The 17,390-nt window shown below is 43.9% G+C and overlaps 2 protein-coding genes across 4 annotated transcripts in view; one reads left to right on the top strand and one right to left on the bottom strand.

Annotated features, from left to right (window-relative positions):
• PCK1 (phosphoenolpyruvate carboxykinase 1) overlaps positions 1-17,390 on the top strand; it is a 68,819-nt gene that overhangs the window by 1,335 nt on the left and 50,094 nt on the right. For 2 of the 3 annotated variants that reach the window (XM_028498368.1, XM_055089921.1), the window contains exon 1: positions 1,022-1,096. The exons of the other annotated variant lie outside the window; for it this stretch is intronic. In XM_028498368.1, coding sequence (XP_028354169.1) covers positions 1,065-1,096 — 32 coding nt within the window. In that variant the 5' untranslated portion in view covers positions 1,022-1,064. Of the gene's footprint in view, positions 1-1,021; positions 1,097-17,390 lie in introns of those variants that run through there. 3 annotated transcript variants of the gene reach the window in all.
• CTCFL (CCCTC-binding factor like) lies at positions 940-16,543 on the bottom strand. Its single transcript, XM_028498370.2, has 6 exons — positions 15,951-16,543; positions 15,312-15,525; positions 11,389-11,559; positions 10,950-11,083; positions 1,580-1,760; positions 940-1,052 (listed from the first exon to the last, which is right to left on the bottom strand). Exons 1-6 carry the CDS (start codon positions 16,488-16,490, stop codon positions 940-942), a joined length of 1,353 nt encoding a protein of 450 aa, XP_028354171.1. The 5' UTR covers positions 16,491-16,543.

Here is a 17,390-nt window from a genome sequence, read left to right as displayed (position 1 = left end):
TTTTTCTTTTGCGGTACACGGGCCTCTCACTGTGTGGCCTCTCCCGTTGCAGAGCACAGGCTCCGGACGCGCAGGCTCAGTGGCCATGGCTCACGGGCCCAGCCGCTCTGCGGCATGTGGGATCTTCCTGGACCGGGGCACGAACCCGTGTCCCCTGCATCGGCAGGCGGACTCTCAACCACTGCGCCACCAGGGAAGCCCCTTTGCCTGTTTTTAATAGGGTATTTAACTTTTTATTATAGTGTTGTAAAATTCTTTCTATATTCTAGATGCAAGTCCTAATGTGCTTTCTTGAACGGAAGGAAAAGTTTCAAAACTTCTGACTTTATGTTCTGAAGGATTCTATGAGGCTGACTTATTCTTTTCTCTGCTTTCTTGTTTCTCACACCAAAGGGCAGCTTCTTTACAATTTTAACTCAGTATGAATGACACTGTTTTTGGAGCGCTGCCACCGCTTCTGTTTGAAATTTTGAACTAATAGCATTAACACTCCAGAACTGTCCCACACACTACCCAAAAAACACAACTACCCTACCATCTTCTTCTAAGAGAAAAGATAGTTTCTTCCATAAAAATAGTCAAGTTCAGAAAATTTTAAACTTTTATAAAGTATACGCATCATCTAGGGATCTAGCTAATAATCTGTGGTGGCTTTAAAATGTCCACAAATTCTTTGGCACTCTTTCTTTCAAAAGGGACTTTACCCTTCACCCCTTGAGTACGGGCGGAATTATATGATGCATTTCTAATGAAAAGAAGTAGCGTCGTGTCACTTCTAAGATTAGGGGACACTGTGGCTTCCTCCTTGCTCTCTCTCTCGCTCCGGTCGCGAGGACACTTGAGCAGCCCAACGGAGAGGTACACGTAGTGAGGAACTGAAGCCTCCTGCCAACAGCCACGTCGAGCACGCCATCTTGGAAGCGGTCCCTCCAGCTCCAGTCAAGCCATCAAATGACTGCAGCCCCTGACAACATCCAGACTGCAACTCACGAGAGACCCAGAGGCAGAACCACCCAGCTGAGCCACTCCCAACTTCCCAACCCACAGAAAATGAGAGATAACAAATGTTGGTTGTCTTAAGCCACTACATCTCGAGGTAATTTGTTATGCAATAGATAACTAATACGACACCTAAAAAAATAAAATTGAAGAGTAAATGTACTTCCGAGCACAGTACCGAGAGCCCTATTCTAAGAATATCTACAAAACATGTTAAAAATTGCATTCTCTCTGTGAGGCAGCCTAAATCTAATCCACAGGGACAATTTTTAAAATGCTACCCTAAAAGCAGGGGTTCTTTGTAGATTGTTTGGGAGTCTGAGAACTCCCTAAAGCCATTTGCAAGATTCTGTCTGCCGGAGCGTCTTTTTTCACGGAAGGGAAACCACATGTTTATAAGATTTTCAAGAGTTTTGTGACTCCAAAAAACTAATAACCACTTTCTTAAGGCATGACAGATGCTATCTTAAATCCTGGCAAGTTTCTATAATCAGGATAAAACTGCCCGAGTGTGACTCCGTACCTGGGGACACAGGGATCTTTTCAAGGAGGATTTATTGGGACTTGAGTGAGCTTACCAAGCGGGAAAAGCCTTTGCCACACCTGGGGCATTTGTAAACAGTCGGGACGAAAGTTGTATCATGGTATTTCTTGAAGTGCACGTTTAGAAGTTGCTTCTGTCGGAAACATCTATTGCAGGAGAGGCAGGCAAACGGCTTCTCTCCAGTGTGGGTACGTATGTGAGCTGTCATATGACGTTCCTAGAAGGGAAGGAAAACAAATGGCTGAGCTACTGACAGGAATTTTTTAGCATCAGACGTTATTTATTGTATACCTGTTTTTTTTTCCTCCCCAAAGATGTGTGCATTTTTAAGAAAAAACAAAGCAAACGCATTCTTGACACGGCACTACCGCGGAAGTAGCGCAGTCTGGCCTCTAGGAAACAAGCTTACACAGTCCCTGCCATCAGGTTACCAAGTTCTCACGATTAATTCCAGCTGGTCCTACAGTCCCGGGGGGGATGCAGTAGAACATACTTTGGGGAGTGAAACCGTAATCAATTTCCCCTCCAAAAGAGCTTATATATTTGAAGCCCTATTTCTATAATTATTTGCCATGACCTGAGTTTACAAAGGGCAGATGGAACCTGCAAACTTGAAAATCTATTGTTAGAGTTTCAACTCTGCAGACTTTTGGGGTCTGAAGGACATTAAGCATCTAAACATTTTCCCAGCTACTTCCTGATAGTGTTACAAATCTTCACATCGATTTAAAAGCATAGTGGGGGACTTCCCCGGTGGCACGGTGGTTGAGAATCCACCTGCCAACGCAGGGGACACGGGTTCAAGCCCTGGTCTGGGAGGATCCCACATGCCGCGGAGCAACTAAGCCTGTGAGCTACAGCTATTGAGCCTGTGCTCTAGAGCCCGAGAGCCACAACTACTGAGCCCATGTGCCACAACTACTGAAGCCCGCATGCCTAGAGCCCGTGCTCTGCAACAAGAGAAGCCACCGCAATGAGAAGCCCACACACTGCAACAAAGAGTAGCTCCTGCTCGCTGCAACTAGAGAAGGCCCATGCGCAGCAACGAAGACCCAACACAGCCAAAAAATATATATAAAAAAATAAAAACATAAAAAAATAAATTTAATAAATTCCTTTTTTTTTTTTAAAAAAAAAAGGAATTTGGGGAAAAATAATTTTCTTGGGAAAAAAAACACCAAAAATAAAGAGTAGCTCCTGCTCGCTGCAACTAGAGAAGGCCCATGCGCAGCAACGAAGACCCAACACAGCCAAAAAATATATATAAAAAAATAAAAACATAAAAAAATAAATTTAATAAATTCCTTTTTTTTTTTTAAAAAAAAAAGGAATTTGGGTGAAAATAATTGTTCTTGGCAAAGAAATCACCAAAAATTTTAACTAAGATTTATATGAGTAAATCATTTGGGGCATCAGGACAAGAATATAGAGAGAGCCAAGCAAAAGTACACATTTTATTTGTTTTACTTAAAATGGCATGACTATTCAGATGGAATATACAGCCACTTCTGCATTACTGTTAATGCCCTAACTGATGGTCTTCCTCGCAATCTTTCTCTCATGAACATACACCTCCCCGCCACACACCTTTCAGCTCATCCCTCTCTCCCAGGTAAGCATCACCTGGTCTCCTGCTGGGAGTCATGGTTCAACCTGGGAGGGCTGCTCTCCAGAACCAAAGCGGCTCAGTGCACCCAGCAGTACTCCGGCCTCATCCCTGGACTCCAGGTACCCGTCTGCTCTCTGCTCCCCAAACACCTGGGGCTCTATCCTCCCTGGGACCACCTCCCAAATCTCATCCATCTTCTAGGAAGCTCTCTTAGTTCATTTAAACAAATTTGAGCCTGAGGCATCCGAACAGTCTAAAGCTCAAAATCTACGAGAAAAACTCACTCTCCTTTATTCAAAGCATATACTATTTCTAGCCCACACTTTGAAACACAATAAGAACTGACCTCCACCTTTGGTGGCCAGTGGCAAAATATTCACAGTAGCACACAATGCTTCAAAACCGCTGTTCAGTTCTTCAACTTTTGGTCTTAGGACCCATTATACTCATAAAAAATCATGGACAACTCCAAGGAGCTTTTGTTTATGGGGATGATATCTATTAATATTGACTGTATTAGAAATCAATTGAGAAATTAAAAATATAAAAAATATTTATCAATTCATTTAAAAATAACAACAACTATGTTAACATACTTCTGTAAATGTCTATTATCTATTTTTTTAAAACAAAAAAACTAATGTCTCACCTCATATATAAGATTGCACTATTTGGGACATACTTATATACAAAAGTATTTGTTGTTTACCTGAAATTCAAATTTAACTGGTCATTATCTATTTTTATTTCTAAGTCTGGCAACCTTATTCAAAGGAAATAGCTTCTGCCTTCGGTCTGCAGGGGTGTGTTATTGTGGCTGAAATAGATGAAGAACATCTGCTCTCCCAGATATGTAGTTGGGAAAGGGAGCAGAATTTTTATAGTTTTTTTCAAATAATTGTGGATATTCTTCTCTATTACACCAAAATTCAACAAGTGGTAATTTCTTAAAAGTTGGTTAAAATGTGGGGCCTGAAACCACACCAATGAACTTTTTGTACTTTGTTACGTTAAAATGTGTTGATCTTTTTATACTTTGAATGGATCTTTTACCCATGCATGATTTTGTAAATAACAGATGGGTCATTTGGAAAACATCAGCTTACTGAGTTATAAAGAGCTTCTAGGTGTTGAGTATGTACTATTAAAAATGCTTTCTTAAAATCACTTCAATCTCATTTGAAAAGTCTTAAGTATTAGAAAGCTGCCAGGTTCACGCTGATGGATATCAGTTTTCCAGGTGGGAATTGCTTTCTTGGCAACCCATTTTCCTTGACATGGCAGGATCACTTCATTTGCTTTCAAGAGAACGTCTACCAAATACCCAATAATGGAATAAGCAGAGTTTGTCATCTGTTCTTTCAAGAAAAAATAGTGATTCATGAAAAAGTGGCTGGTTGAGCTGGCAACTCAAAAGTCCCACAGATGCCTCCTCCAGATGACTGCCGTGCTTTGGAGGACAGCGGAGGCGTTTTATGCCAACTTCGTAGTTCATCAAGCAGACTATTAAAAAGAGCATTCAGGGTCAAGATGGAATAAAGTGAATAACTTTCAGTGTTTTGTCAAGGACATTCTTAAGTAAACTGCCCTTTCTTTTTGCTGCCTGTGCACGAAGAACAAGAACACAGTGGTCTTGCTTGCTGTGGCCGCACTGACTCACATTAAAGCAGCTCCATCGTTTTTGCACAATCGGTGCCAATGTCACCTAGTGAAAAGGGCAAATAATATGCTGGCATTACAACTAGTTAATAACGGTGATTTTGATCTTATGATCCTGATTGGGTTCAAGGACCTCTAGGGGGTCTGTGAACCACACTTGTGAACCACACTTTAAGAACGGTTGCTTTCAGCTCTCGGCTCCTCCCCAAAGTGCCTGAAACACAGTACCTGCTTGCAGGTGTAGCTGCAGTGCTCACACTTGAACCTCTTCTCGTTTTTGTGAGTTTTCTGGTGCTGAATGAGAGCATGGCGCTCATGGAAGACAGCAGAACAGTAGCGGCACTTCATCTCTGCAGCTTTGTACGTATGCAGGTTGCGCAAATGGGCACCTAAAAGAGTAACAGAACATCACGTAGGAGAATAGGGTTACTTTCTGTGAGGCCGGTTTCCCCCTATGCTCCAAATAGGGTTTCTCACCCTTGCTACTACAGGCAGACCTCGGAGATATTGCAGGTTCTGTTCCAGACCATCACAATAAAGTGAATCACATGGATTTCCTCGTTTCCCACGGTATAAAATTGATGTTTCTGCTATACCATCGTCTACTGAGTGCGCAGTAGAACTGTGTCTAAAAAACAATGTACGTACTTTAAAAATACTGCTAAAAAATGCTAATCGTCATCTGAGCCTTCAGCAAGTGATAATCTTTTTGCAGGTGGAGGGTTTGAAATATTGCGAGATTTACCGAAATGTGACATGGAGACAAGAAGTGAGCAAATGCTGTTGGAAAAATGGTGCCAACAGGCTTGCTCAACGCAGGGTTGCCACAAACCTTCAATCTGTAAAAAACGCGGTATCTGAGAAGCACGAGAAAGCAAAGTGCAATAAAACGAGGTGTGCCTGTATTAACACTTGAGGCTGGCTAATGCCTTCCCGGGTGGGTGTCCTGTGCGTTGCAGCATGTTCAGCGGCATCCCTGGCCTCTACCCTCTAGTGCCAGTAGCATCCCTTCCTCCCCACTTGTGACAACCAAAGTGCCTCCAGACATTGCCAAATGTCTCCTGGGAGGTAAAATCATTCTCAGCTAAAAAAATGCTGCTCTAAATGCACAGCGCAGTGACATCTCATTTTAATACTCGTTCATATAGAGTTAAGCGTTACATAAGGTAGGGCATATTGGACCTAGCGTGTTCATTTAACAAAGCACTTGGAGAACCTTACGGTGTGGGTGGAATTTTAGGATAATGTTAAGATGGTTTTACATAACAAAGATATAACTTCTGTATTTTGGCTTAAAATAAAAGCCCCGCCGTTCTGTTAGAGGCCAGTGCTCTGTTGTTTCCTACGTCGTAATTGAGAGGCGCGCTCTAGGATAATTTCTGCTCAACTAAGTGTAAAGCGTGGTGGCTTTGTGATCCTTTGTGCAAGACGTCTCTGCAGGGCAGAGGTACACACCTCACACGTGCCTCACACGTGGGTCATTTAAAGAGCTTGGTGTCTCATATAGTGACAGGAAGGAAGACTTAGCTTGTGTACAAAGCATCTTACGGGTATATGGAGGTATAGGGAGTGCGTCACCGACTTGGATGGGACATAACCTGTATTTCTTTGCCGTGGTGTCGAAAATGTCCTTTCTTGGCAACTGGCTCAAGACTCTTGTGCCCTACAGGGTCTCACTGGGCTGTGTTTTGCAACTGACAAAGGATTTGGACACAAAGTTAAGACTTCATTAAACACCTTTACCCTTTCAGAAATGTTTGCAAATGTTTGTGCCTCTCCTCTCCAGAATTTCTCTGGGCAAACCAGGGACTCTATTTCTGCCGACGTATTCTGAGTGTCACAGTGTTATGTGTCTTAGAAAGAAGAAAATGAGAGAGCAGGAGCCTTGAAACAAAGGAGAGGGGCTGGTTCACTCACCGACCCCTCCACCGCCGCCCACGGCTAAGTAGGGCCGGTTTCCCCTGCAGGCGGGATACAAGCCCAGCTCCCAATCTGGCACTCAGGAGCTGCTCAAGGTGCCTCGTATTGTTAGGAGGGTCTACCTTGTCACAATACGGATTTCACGTCACGTGAAGCAGGCTCTTTTACTGAAGCAAGTTCCTTATGGGACAAACCATGGCTTGCTTCTTGCCTTTGCACCCTCGGTTCCCAGAATTGTTTAGGGTCACAGCAAGGGTTTAAGAAAAATTTGCTGAGTGTCACGGGAGAGATCATCTAATAGAGTCAGAACCTGCAATCAGGCCACCTCCTGGCACCTGGTCACGAGACTCTGGGGCAGTTCGCTTTTTGTCCCTTATCCGCTTCGTCATCTGTAAAAACAGGCCCAATACGGAATAAAATAATATCCGGGGAAGCCCTTTATGAGCTCAAATGCCCGTGAGAGCTCTTCTGTGTACCTGGACCCGGCCTGGGCCAGACTCTGAAACTGCACTTATGAGATCTAGCCACAAGATGGCACCACAGGACGTCCGGAAAAAAAAAACAACACCCAGGAGCAGCTCCTGAATCCGGCTGCCTCCCTGGAATCAGGCCCAGGGCTCCACAGGCTTCCCGAAGAGCCGGCCCACGGGGCAGCTCAAGGAAGTTCTCTACGCCAGACACTCACGCAGGTCGCTCTTCCTTGCAGTGATGGTGGCACAGTGCGGGCACTGGTACTTGGGGACGTTCTCGCTGTGCTTCTGCAGGACGTGTACCTTCATGGTCCCGCTCTGGGTGAAGCGCGCGTGGCAGATGTGGCATTCGTAGGGCCTCTCACCTGGGACACGGATGACGACGATGACCCTCCGCCGAGGGGCTTCACCCCGAAACCCCTGGTGCTCCCCAAAGGACACCTGGAGCTGAAAGCCTTTCTTTCCACCCCCCGCCAAGACTCCCTTTGCAACTCCCTTCTCATATGTTTAACCCCCAACTAGGGCCAGCTTCCTAAATCAAACCTGGACGACGTGATGTCCAGCTGTGTGGACAGCAGCCCAGATGGGCGACTCTCCTAACATCTGGCGGCTACTGACAGTTCAAGACCCAACCTAGTTCCTACCCTTGGTATAAAGAACCCAGAAGCACACATAATCATGGTCCTTATACAACGAAATATAAAGAGAGTGCTTTACGAAATCAGTACACTTTGTTTTTTGTTTTGCTTAAAGTTGAAGGATGAATTAAGGCGCCGACTTTTAAAAACCTGGAAAACCTATGGGAGCAAACAGTTGACGGTGTTTACTCTTCATAGTGGGGTCACCACGGGGTATTTACGTGCTGTGTTTATGTGCTGAATTATGCTCCCTTAACGCTAAATAAATGCAAAGGCAACATCCCTGTGTCAAAACTTCGCTTTGACGTTCGAACTTTAATTCTGCACTGAAGATAACTTTGACAAGGTCGCTTGTAAGAAGGAAACTACGCTTTACTTATTTGGCCTTAAGCGTGAGAAACTCTTACCGGAATGCGTCCTCATGTGCCGTTTCAGCTTGTAGGTGTCTTTGCCAGCGTAGCTACAGAGACAGCACTGAAAGGGGCGTTCGCCCGTGTGTGAACGGATGTGGCGCTTCAATTTACTTGCCTGATAAACAAATGAAAGATATTTATTGCAATAGAAACTTCAAACTTGTGGAGTCTTCAATAAACCAGCGTTATAAAAGATATCTAAACGAGTCCGATTTTAACAGCAGAGCCTATCTCACACCCTGAAGAAAACATGCTACAGCCGCTGCTTTTTCTTTTCTGTGGTGGATGATGTTCTGAAGTTGATGTGTGTGCATAAGATCCTGGGGCGATAATCAGCAGGAGGTTCAAGAGACTCTCACCTTCAGCTTCACTTTACAAAGGAAAGTGGAAATCTAGCTGCTCAGTGGCGTCCACAATTTTATTTTCATTTCTAAGGCAACGGCCTCTCAATAGCTGCAAAGTTTAGATCATGCTGCAGAAGTGCAGAGGCCAGAACATTTTTTTGCTTGCATAAACAGAGAAACTTGAAAACATGAGCTCTTGAATGGACCAACATCTGTCAGAGGCACTTCACAGTTCCAAGTTCTGTGGACCCTAAACAGCCCAGGGATGGAGGAACACCTTCCTTGCCATTAAGAGTAGATTCTACGCGGGGACCTCCCTCGTGGCGCAGGGGTTAAGAATCCGCCTGCCGATGCAGGGGACACGGGTTGGAGCCCTGGTCCGGGAAGATCCCACATGCCGCGGAGCAACTGAGCCCGTGCGCCACAACCACTGAGCCTGTGCTCTAGAGCCCGCGAGCCACAGCTACTGAGCCCGCGTGCCGCAACTACTGAAGACCGCGCGCCTAGAGCCCGTGCTCCGCAACAAGAGAAGCCACCGCTCACGGCAACTAGAGAATGTCCAGCACGGCAACGAAGACCCAACGCAGCCAAAAATAAACAAATAAATAAATTTTTATATATATATATATAAAAAGAATAGGTTCTACGCTGTAGCAGTTTGTAAGAACTTTTAAGTAGGAGAAAATACATTCTAATTTGATTAATTACATATCGTAGGCAATTAGTTAAAAGGCAAACATGCCCATTTTATCATGTTTTTGGCCTATTGTATTAGCCTTCTAGGACTGTTCTTATTCTGTATTCACTTATTGCAGGCTCTTTTCTGCCTTTAGCAGAAACAGAGGTAATGAACCGTGCTTGGGCTACAGACGTGGGAAAGCCCTCAGCAGCCTGTCTGTGATCTTAGGAAGGCTCCACTTGGCCTGGTTCCCTAATGTGCGGCAAGGACCCAGAAGCCTAAAGAACATTCAAGAACAAAGGAAGACTCAGAATGGAAAACAAGATCCAAACCAAAAAAACGTAGCTTAGATTTTTAGAAGAAAGAAAGGTATCTTTGAGTATATCAGCAAGCAGAACAAAAGGAACTTTTAAAATTGTAGCATGAGAGGTTTGATAAGCTGAGTGGTGTGCATGGTCAAAGAACGCTGCGTGTAAACCTTCTCCGGACGGCTTTGAAAGGTAGCAGGGGGAGGGAGGGGAGTTCAGAAGTTGGTGTACTCTGCACCCCAGCTTCACACATTCCTGCTGGCACATGTGTAAAGGGGTGGCGTCAGGGCGGGGGGCTTTGGCTACTCCCACTTAGAGCAGACTAGCATGCTAGGACTTGGAAAATGCAAAAAACAGGGTGATGGCAGAAGCAGAGGGTCCATATGTCGAGGTCGACCCCGGAGAAGGGTCTCAGCGAACGTGGGAAATTTGTGCTGAGACCTGGCAGGACACCAACCAAAAGTCTACGCTAGGCTTAGGATTCTCAGATGGCTTTGTTCTTTGAAACCCTCATTTTGTGTCTTCACAGTACAGGTTCAACCTTTAACTCGGATGACAAATAATTTTTAAAAATAGTAATAGCCAAAAAAACAAAAATTTGTTTTTGGAATCAAATTCTGCCCTGTCTGTGAAATTTCCTAGTTGATGAAACACAGTTTCATCACTACTGTATTTAAACTTTAGCCACCCCCTTTAACTAGGTTCAACTCAAGTGTATTGTCCTTTCCCAATGGGGCTCAGAATCAGAACCCAGCATGTGCTCTGCTAGATAGTGGAGTTCTTAAAGATTAATTGTACAAAAGCGACACTCAAAAGTAAATATACTGTTCTGTTGTTTCACTGAGGGTGTGCTAAATCTACTGGAAGGTATAAATAAACCTATCTAGTTGAAATGAACATGACTTACAACTGAAGATTTAAAAAGTTGGCTTCTGTCAGTAAGAGTGGAAATGGCCATGTTTAAATCTTTAAGCACACATTGCTTTGTATCAAATCAAGTGCCATTGAGGAAAGCTCAAAAATCTCAGCAAAAATTCAGATTGGTCTCTGTTCTGTTAGAGCAAATACACTTTGATCTTGTGGAATGAGTCCTACGAAGAATGCAGGGTAGAACTTTTTAACAAATATGAGAATTATTTCTCAAGGATCACAGATTATTTGTAATTCGTACAGCTCTACATACTGCTTTCACTAGTCGGTAATCAAAGAAAAAAAGAAATCGCGTTAAAAAATATTAAATTTAGGAAACAAAATGAGTATTATTTCCTGCAGAGATGTTACAAGAGATTCTACTAGTAGTTTGACTTACATGACTTTTACAGCAGCTTCTTAATACGACACTACGAAACTTTAAGAGTGAACTTACCTCTACACTGGCATACATGCACATGGAACATTTAAAGGGCTTCTCGTGAGTGTGTTTATAACGTCTGTGTCGGACAAGTTCTCCACTGGTGACAAATGCCATGTCACAATCACCACACTTGTAGGGCCTGGTTCCTGTAAAATCACATAGTTTATTCTTTTAAGCAAGATTTAACCACAATTTTCCTAGGGAATCATAACTTATAAATGACAGCCTCAAAATGCTTTAAAAATTAAGAGGCTCTTTAAACCACAAATGCCCCGGAAAGATATGAGAAAAATCTTTGGAACATCCAACGTTTTTAACTAAAATTGAAGAAAAAAGACAAAATTAAAGTCTAAAAAAATGCATTATTTTAATATACAGACAGATGGATTTGCATTCTTACCCAAGCCTCAACGCACATCATTCAAGGGAAACATCCCTCTCAGCTGTTTACCTGTATGGGTGTTGATATGATTCCGAAGGAGAGTAACAGTACGGAAAGCTTTCAGGCAAAGGTGACATATATGGGGCTTTTCATTGGTGTGGGTTTTCATATGACGATTCAAACTCGACATTCTAGAAGAGGTGAACGTGCAGATGTCACAGTGGAAGGTTCGTTTTACTTCTGCAGGAGGGAGAGACAACATTTATGTATTTGTAAAAACCTTTCTTTAGGGGTTCAAGTTCCACTTCAATAGAAAGTAACTACACACATCCTTGTCTCACCTAATGTGGTAACTGAACAAAAGATGCCCCATGCAAATGGTAAGCAAAAGAAAGCTGGGTGGCTAGACTAATAGACGAAACAGACTTTGACAAAAATTGTTACAAGAGACAAATACGAACATAACGCAATGATAAAAGAGTCAAACCATCATGAAGATATAACAATTATAAACATACGTGAACCTAATAACAGATCCCCAAAATACTTGAAGCAAAAACTGAAAGAACTGAAAGCAGGAAGAGATGCTTCAATAACAGTTGGAGACTTCAATGCCCCACTTTCAACAATGAAGAGAACTAGACAGAATATCATCAAGGAAACAGAAGACTTAAACAACATTATAAACCAACTGGACAGAAGAAACAGCTACAGAACACTCCACTCAACAACAGGAGAACATACATTCTTCTCAGGTACATAGGGCACCTTCTTCAGGAAAGACCATACGGTAAATCAGAAAACAAGTGTCAATTAATTTTAAAAGACAGAAATAATTTGCTCTCTGACCATTATGGAATGAAGTCAGAAATCAATAAAAGAAGGAAGTTTGGAAAATTCACAAATATATAGAAGTTAAACAACACACTCCTAAAGGACCAATGGGTCAAAGAAGAAATCACAAAGAAACTGTAAAATACTTTGAGATGAATAAAAGTGAAAACATGCCATGCCAAGCTTACGGGATATAGCTAAAGTGCTCAGAAGGAAACTTTTAATTGTAAACACTTACATTAAAAAAGAAAAAATACTTCAGATCAATAACCTAACTTTACATCTTAAGGAACTAGAAAAATAAGAGAAGTCTAAACCCAAAGCTAGCAGAAGGAAGAAATAATAAGGATTAGAGTGAAGATAAATGAGATAGAAAATAAGAAAACAGCAGAGAGGACCAATGAAACTGAAAGTTGGTTCTTTTAAAAGATCAACATTGACACTTTCTCTAGACTTGTAACCAAAAAAAAAAAAAAAAAAAGATAAGTCAAATAACTAAAATCAGGAAGCAAAGTGTACTACTATTTCTGTACTACCAACCATACAGAAATAAAAAGGACTATAAGAGAATACACAAATGTGTGCCAATAAACTAGAAAACCTAGACAAAATGGAAAGTTCCTAGAAACACACAATCTACCAAAACTGACTCAAGAAGAAATAGAAAATCCAAATAGCCCTACAATCAATAAAGAGATTGAGTCATTAATCAAAAAACGTTCAACAAAGAAACCCCCATGGCCAGATGGCATCACTGGAGAATACTACCAGACTTAAAGAATTAACATCAATCTAAACCTCTTAAAAAAACATCTAAACTCTAACATCTAAAACTCTTAAAAAAAAAAAAAAAAGGAGAAGAGTAGGAAACACTTCCCAACTCATTTCATGAGGCCAGTATTACTCTGATACTGAAAAAAAAAGACACCAAAACAAAACTACAGACCAATATCCCTTATGGATACCAATGCAAAAATCTTCAATATACTAGCAAACCAAATCCAGTAGCATATTTAAAAGATTGTGCACCTTGACCACGTGGAATTTATCACAGTAATGGAAAAGAGGTTGAACAGATGGAAATCAATCAATGTAATACACCAAACTGACAAAAGAAAGGGAGAAAAAAACCTACATGATCATCTCAACAGGTACAGAAAAAGCACTTCACAAATTCCAACACCCTTTCATGATGAAACACTCAACAAACTTGGAATAGAAGGTTTTGGGGTTGAGCTGTGCTCCCCAAAAAGATACGTTGCAGTCCTAATGGCAGATATCTATGAATGTGACCTTACTTGCACATAGGGTCTTAGAAGACAGTTTCAGATGATCATACTGGACTAGGACGGGTCCTAATCCAATATGACTGGTATCCTTATAAGAAGAGAACAGAGACACAGAAAGAGACACACGGAGAACTTTATGTGACAACAGAGGCAGAGACTTGGAGGGATGCATCTACAAGCCAAGGATGCCGCGGTTGCCGCATCACCAGAAGCTAAGAGAAAGGCATGGAACACATTCTCTTTTAGAGCCTTCCAACAGAGCATGGCTGTATCAACACTGTGATTTCAGACTTCCAGCTTCCAGAGCTGTGACAGAATACGTTTATGTCGTTTTAAGCCACCCAGTTTGTGGCATTTTGTTATGGCAGCCCTGGGAAGCTAATACAGGCACCAATTTAAAAATGGGCAAAGGATTTGAATAGACATTTTTGAAGAAGACACACCAATAGCCAATAACACGTGAAAAGATACTCAACGTCATTAGTCATTAGGGAAATGCAAATGAAAACCATAATGGGATACCCCTTCACACTCACTAGGATGGCTGTAATTTTTTAAAATGGAGAAGAGTGAGAATGTGGAGAAAGTGGAACCCTCCTACATTGCTGGTGGGAATGTAAATTGGTGCAGCTGTAGCTCCTCAAATAGTGACACATAGAGTATCTAGCAATTCCACTCCTAGGAATACACCCAAAAGAACTGAGAACAGGTGTGCAAACAAAAACTTGCCCATGAATATTCATAGCAGCACCATGGACAACAGCTAAAAGGTAAAAACAGCCTACATCTGGATCAACAGATCACTGGATAAACAGAATATGGTGTGTATCCATACAGTGGAATGTTATTCAGGGGTGAAGGAATGAAGTACCGACACATGCTACGGCGCGGATGAGCCTTCAAAACGTTATGGTAAGTGAAGGAATCCAGACACAAAAGGCCACGTGTTACCTGGGTATGATTCCATTTAAATGAAATGCCCAGAAGTGACTGTTTAATGGGTACACTTTTCTTTTTAGGGTGATAAAAATATTCTGGAATTAGACAGTGGTGACACTTGCACAGAACTGTGAATATCTTAAAAAACCTGAAAATGAGCTAGGAGCTGGGAATTTGGGGGTACAATCTCTTGATTTAAATATATGAGAAACTAATATATAGCAAAGGTTACGAATGCAACCAGCTACTGCAGCCAGAGGCAATCAGCCTAAATAAATAACGTTAACCACACGTAAGAAGAAGGGACAGCGGTGGCAGTGTGGCTTTCTAAACTGAGTCTCTTTCTAAACCCGACTAGCTGTTGCTAGAAGGAGGAAACTGCCGAGGGCGGCCAAATATGACTTTTTATAAATGAGCTAAAAGTTGAGACTTCAAGGGTGGACTCTCTTGATTTAAATAAGGGAGAAACGAATACTTTTTAAAAAGCTGAACAAATAATTTTCGAGAGTCAGAGTCATCCTCTTTCCTGGCCTCACTTAAACATCCCCTCCCCTTAGAGGGCGCCTCTGCTGCCCTCTGGGCATCATTCCTTCCTTCTCCAGGGCCTGAAGCACTTGCTCTGGTCTCCGTCAGACCCCCTAACCCCCCGGGGCTGCAAACTAGGGAGAAGATGGGGCCCAAACTTCTATTTATGTGCACAGCCCTTTTCGGGAGCCTCTGCACTATGCTTTCAAAACATCCGCACACAAGATGCAAAACTCTTTTGGATTTGATGCACAGTACAGAATGTTAGTTCAAAATTTCTCCCATTTCCTGACATTCTGAAAGCGACTAAGGCAACCACTTCAAACTTCAACTGCCATCCCCTTCCCCTAAAGAGAATCAGCAGCCCTGTTGTCTGAAGGGTCTCTTGCAAATGAACTGGCCTACCCTTTGTCTTTTTCTGACTTTTTGTAGCGTTGGCTTTTTCAACATGTGCTTGACCCAGCGCAGGTTTCTCAATATTTAAGGCTGAAATTGTCAGAACAATTTCATCTCTTCCTTCATCTCCTGGTCTCGCTTCCACAAGAAAAAACTGCCCTTCTGTTTCTTCACTGAATCCACCTTCAGCCAGCAGCTGTTCCTCTTCCTGACCTTTCTCAAGCTAATACACAAAAACAAGCATTCAAAGAAGTACAATACTATTAATTACAGCCTGATTCAACTCTTTGCTTTGATGAAACCATAGAATCCATAGAGAAAAACACAAATTAAAGAAACACAGAAGATTGCCCATTGCAACCAAAATGCTTAAACTGTAATTACTAAGCATCAAGGGTTTCGGTGGTGAAACAGAGTACAATTTAAAAACTCGATGCATCTCATTGTATTCTAATTAGTGTAACTTTTCAAACTCTCAAAAAACATGGGGTCCTCCAAGATTTTCCTGGGAAATATTTTTACTGTATTTAATTTTAAATTGCAAATTTTAAACTGCTTGTCCATACATAATACTGCATGAAGGGCAACTCTAAAAAATAGTTTTCTGGCTTCCTCCCCCACCCCCCATTTTATTAAAACCAGTTGTACCTCTATAGATCCAGAGCTTTCTGCCAGGCTCACTGCACACTTACTGTCTTCACTGGCCTCCGTCACATTCTCCTCCAGAACATTAAACTGCATCACCTCCACCTCCTGCAGCGAGTACACCTCCTCCTGGATGCCAGTGGTGACACACTGGTGCAGGCTCTGCTGGGACCCCTCCCCAAGCCACACCAGTGACTGCAGCCCACTACCAGCCTGCTGCACCATCACCTGCACCTCTTCCTGGTGCTGTGGTGCCAGGTCCTGCAGCGCCGCATCTTCGGAGGTCAAGTGCACCATCTGCAGGGTCAGGATGTGCTTCTCGCCCTCCTCCGGGATGGCCAGCTCCAGCTCCGGCTCGCCCCCCGGGATCTTGGCTTGGAGGGCCCCGTGGGTGCTCTCGGCCTCTAACTCTTCAGAGCTTGGGTGTTCCCTCACTCTGCACACCCCTTCTTCTTCCTCCTCCAGGGCTTTTTCTCTTATCAACTCTGGTTCTTTGATTTTGGTGAACTGCTCCGGAGGGACAGAGATCTCGGTCCCTGCCATTGTGACTTGGTCTGTCAGAGAAAGAAGCAAGCCGTGTGGGTGTGCACAGTGGGTTCGGCCTAACAGGCTTTGGGGCTGATCAAGGCCTGCCAAGGTTCCAGCCCCAAAAGGCTTTGGGGCTCACAGGGCTCAGGACTAAGTTAACTCAGCCTAGGCCTAGAAGGGGCTGTACTAAGTAGGATTGAGGCTAAAGCAGGTGTTTGTCCAGAAGATTCTAGAACCAACAGATTTGGGCCTGGGCAGGCTTTCAACAAATGCACATTCCAGGCCTGGAACGCTTGACCCTGGGCAGGCTTCCAGCAAATGCGCATTCTAGGCCTAGAAGGGAGGCCTGGACAAGCTTCCCACCAGGGCACAATTCCAAATTCAGCACCCTTTGAGCCACGGAGGCTTTTGGCCTCGAGCGTCTCCCCACGCGCAGCCTTGGCCGTGCAGACCTCAGGTCTAGCATGCGCCCCTCCTGGTCTGGGGCACCTCCCCCCTCCTGGCTCCACCCTGGCCGGCCCCCTCCTCGCCACCCACCAGAACCTTTCCTGTCCACGCCCACGCAGGGCAGCTCCGGCTCTGGAGGAGGCTGGAGTCTGGCCCCCGGGGGGCGGCCCCTCACCCGGGAGGCGTGGCCTCGGCGCCCGGCCCGGCCAGTCCAGTCCCAGTGGGCTCCACCTCGTGCCGCGTGCTGCAGGCCGCCGCTTGCTGCAGGCCACCGCCCGCCGCCGCCCGCCAGCTGCCTGGGCTGAGGGTCAAGAATGGCAGTACGCAGGCGCAGGGCGGGAAAATGGGGCGGCGTGCAAGGGGCGGGGCGGGGGGAGGGGTTGATGGAGGATGCGGAATGTGGAGGAGAGGAGGTGGGAGCTGCAGGGGGCGCTGCAGGTAGTGCTGAGAGACCATGGGGGGTGGGGA

The sequence above is a fragment of the Physeter macrocephalus genome, chromosome 14, assembly GCF_002837175.3.
Source record: "Physeter macrocephalus isolate SW-GA chromosome 14, ASM283717v5, whole genome shotgun sequence".
NCBI lineage: Eukaryota > Metazoa > Chordata > Mammalia > Artiodactyla > Physeteridae > Physeter > Physeter macrocephalus.
This window is presented reverse-complemented; position numbering and strand designations above follow the sequence as displayed.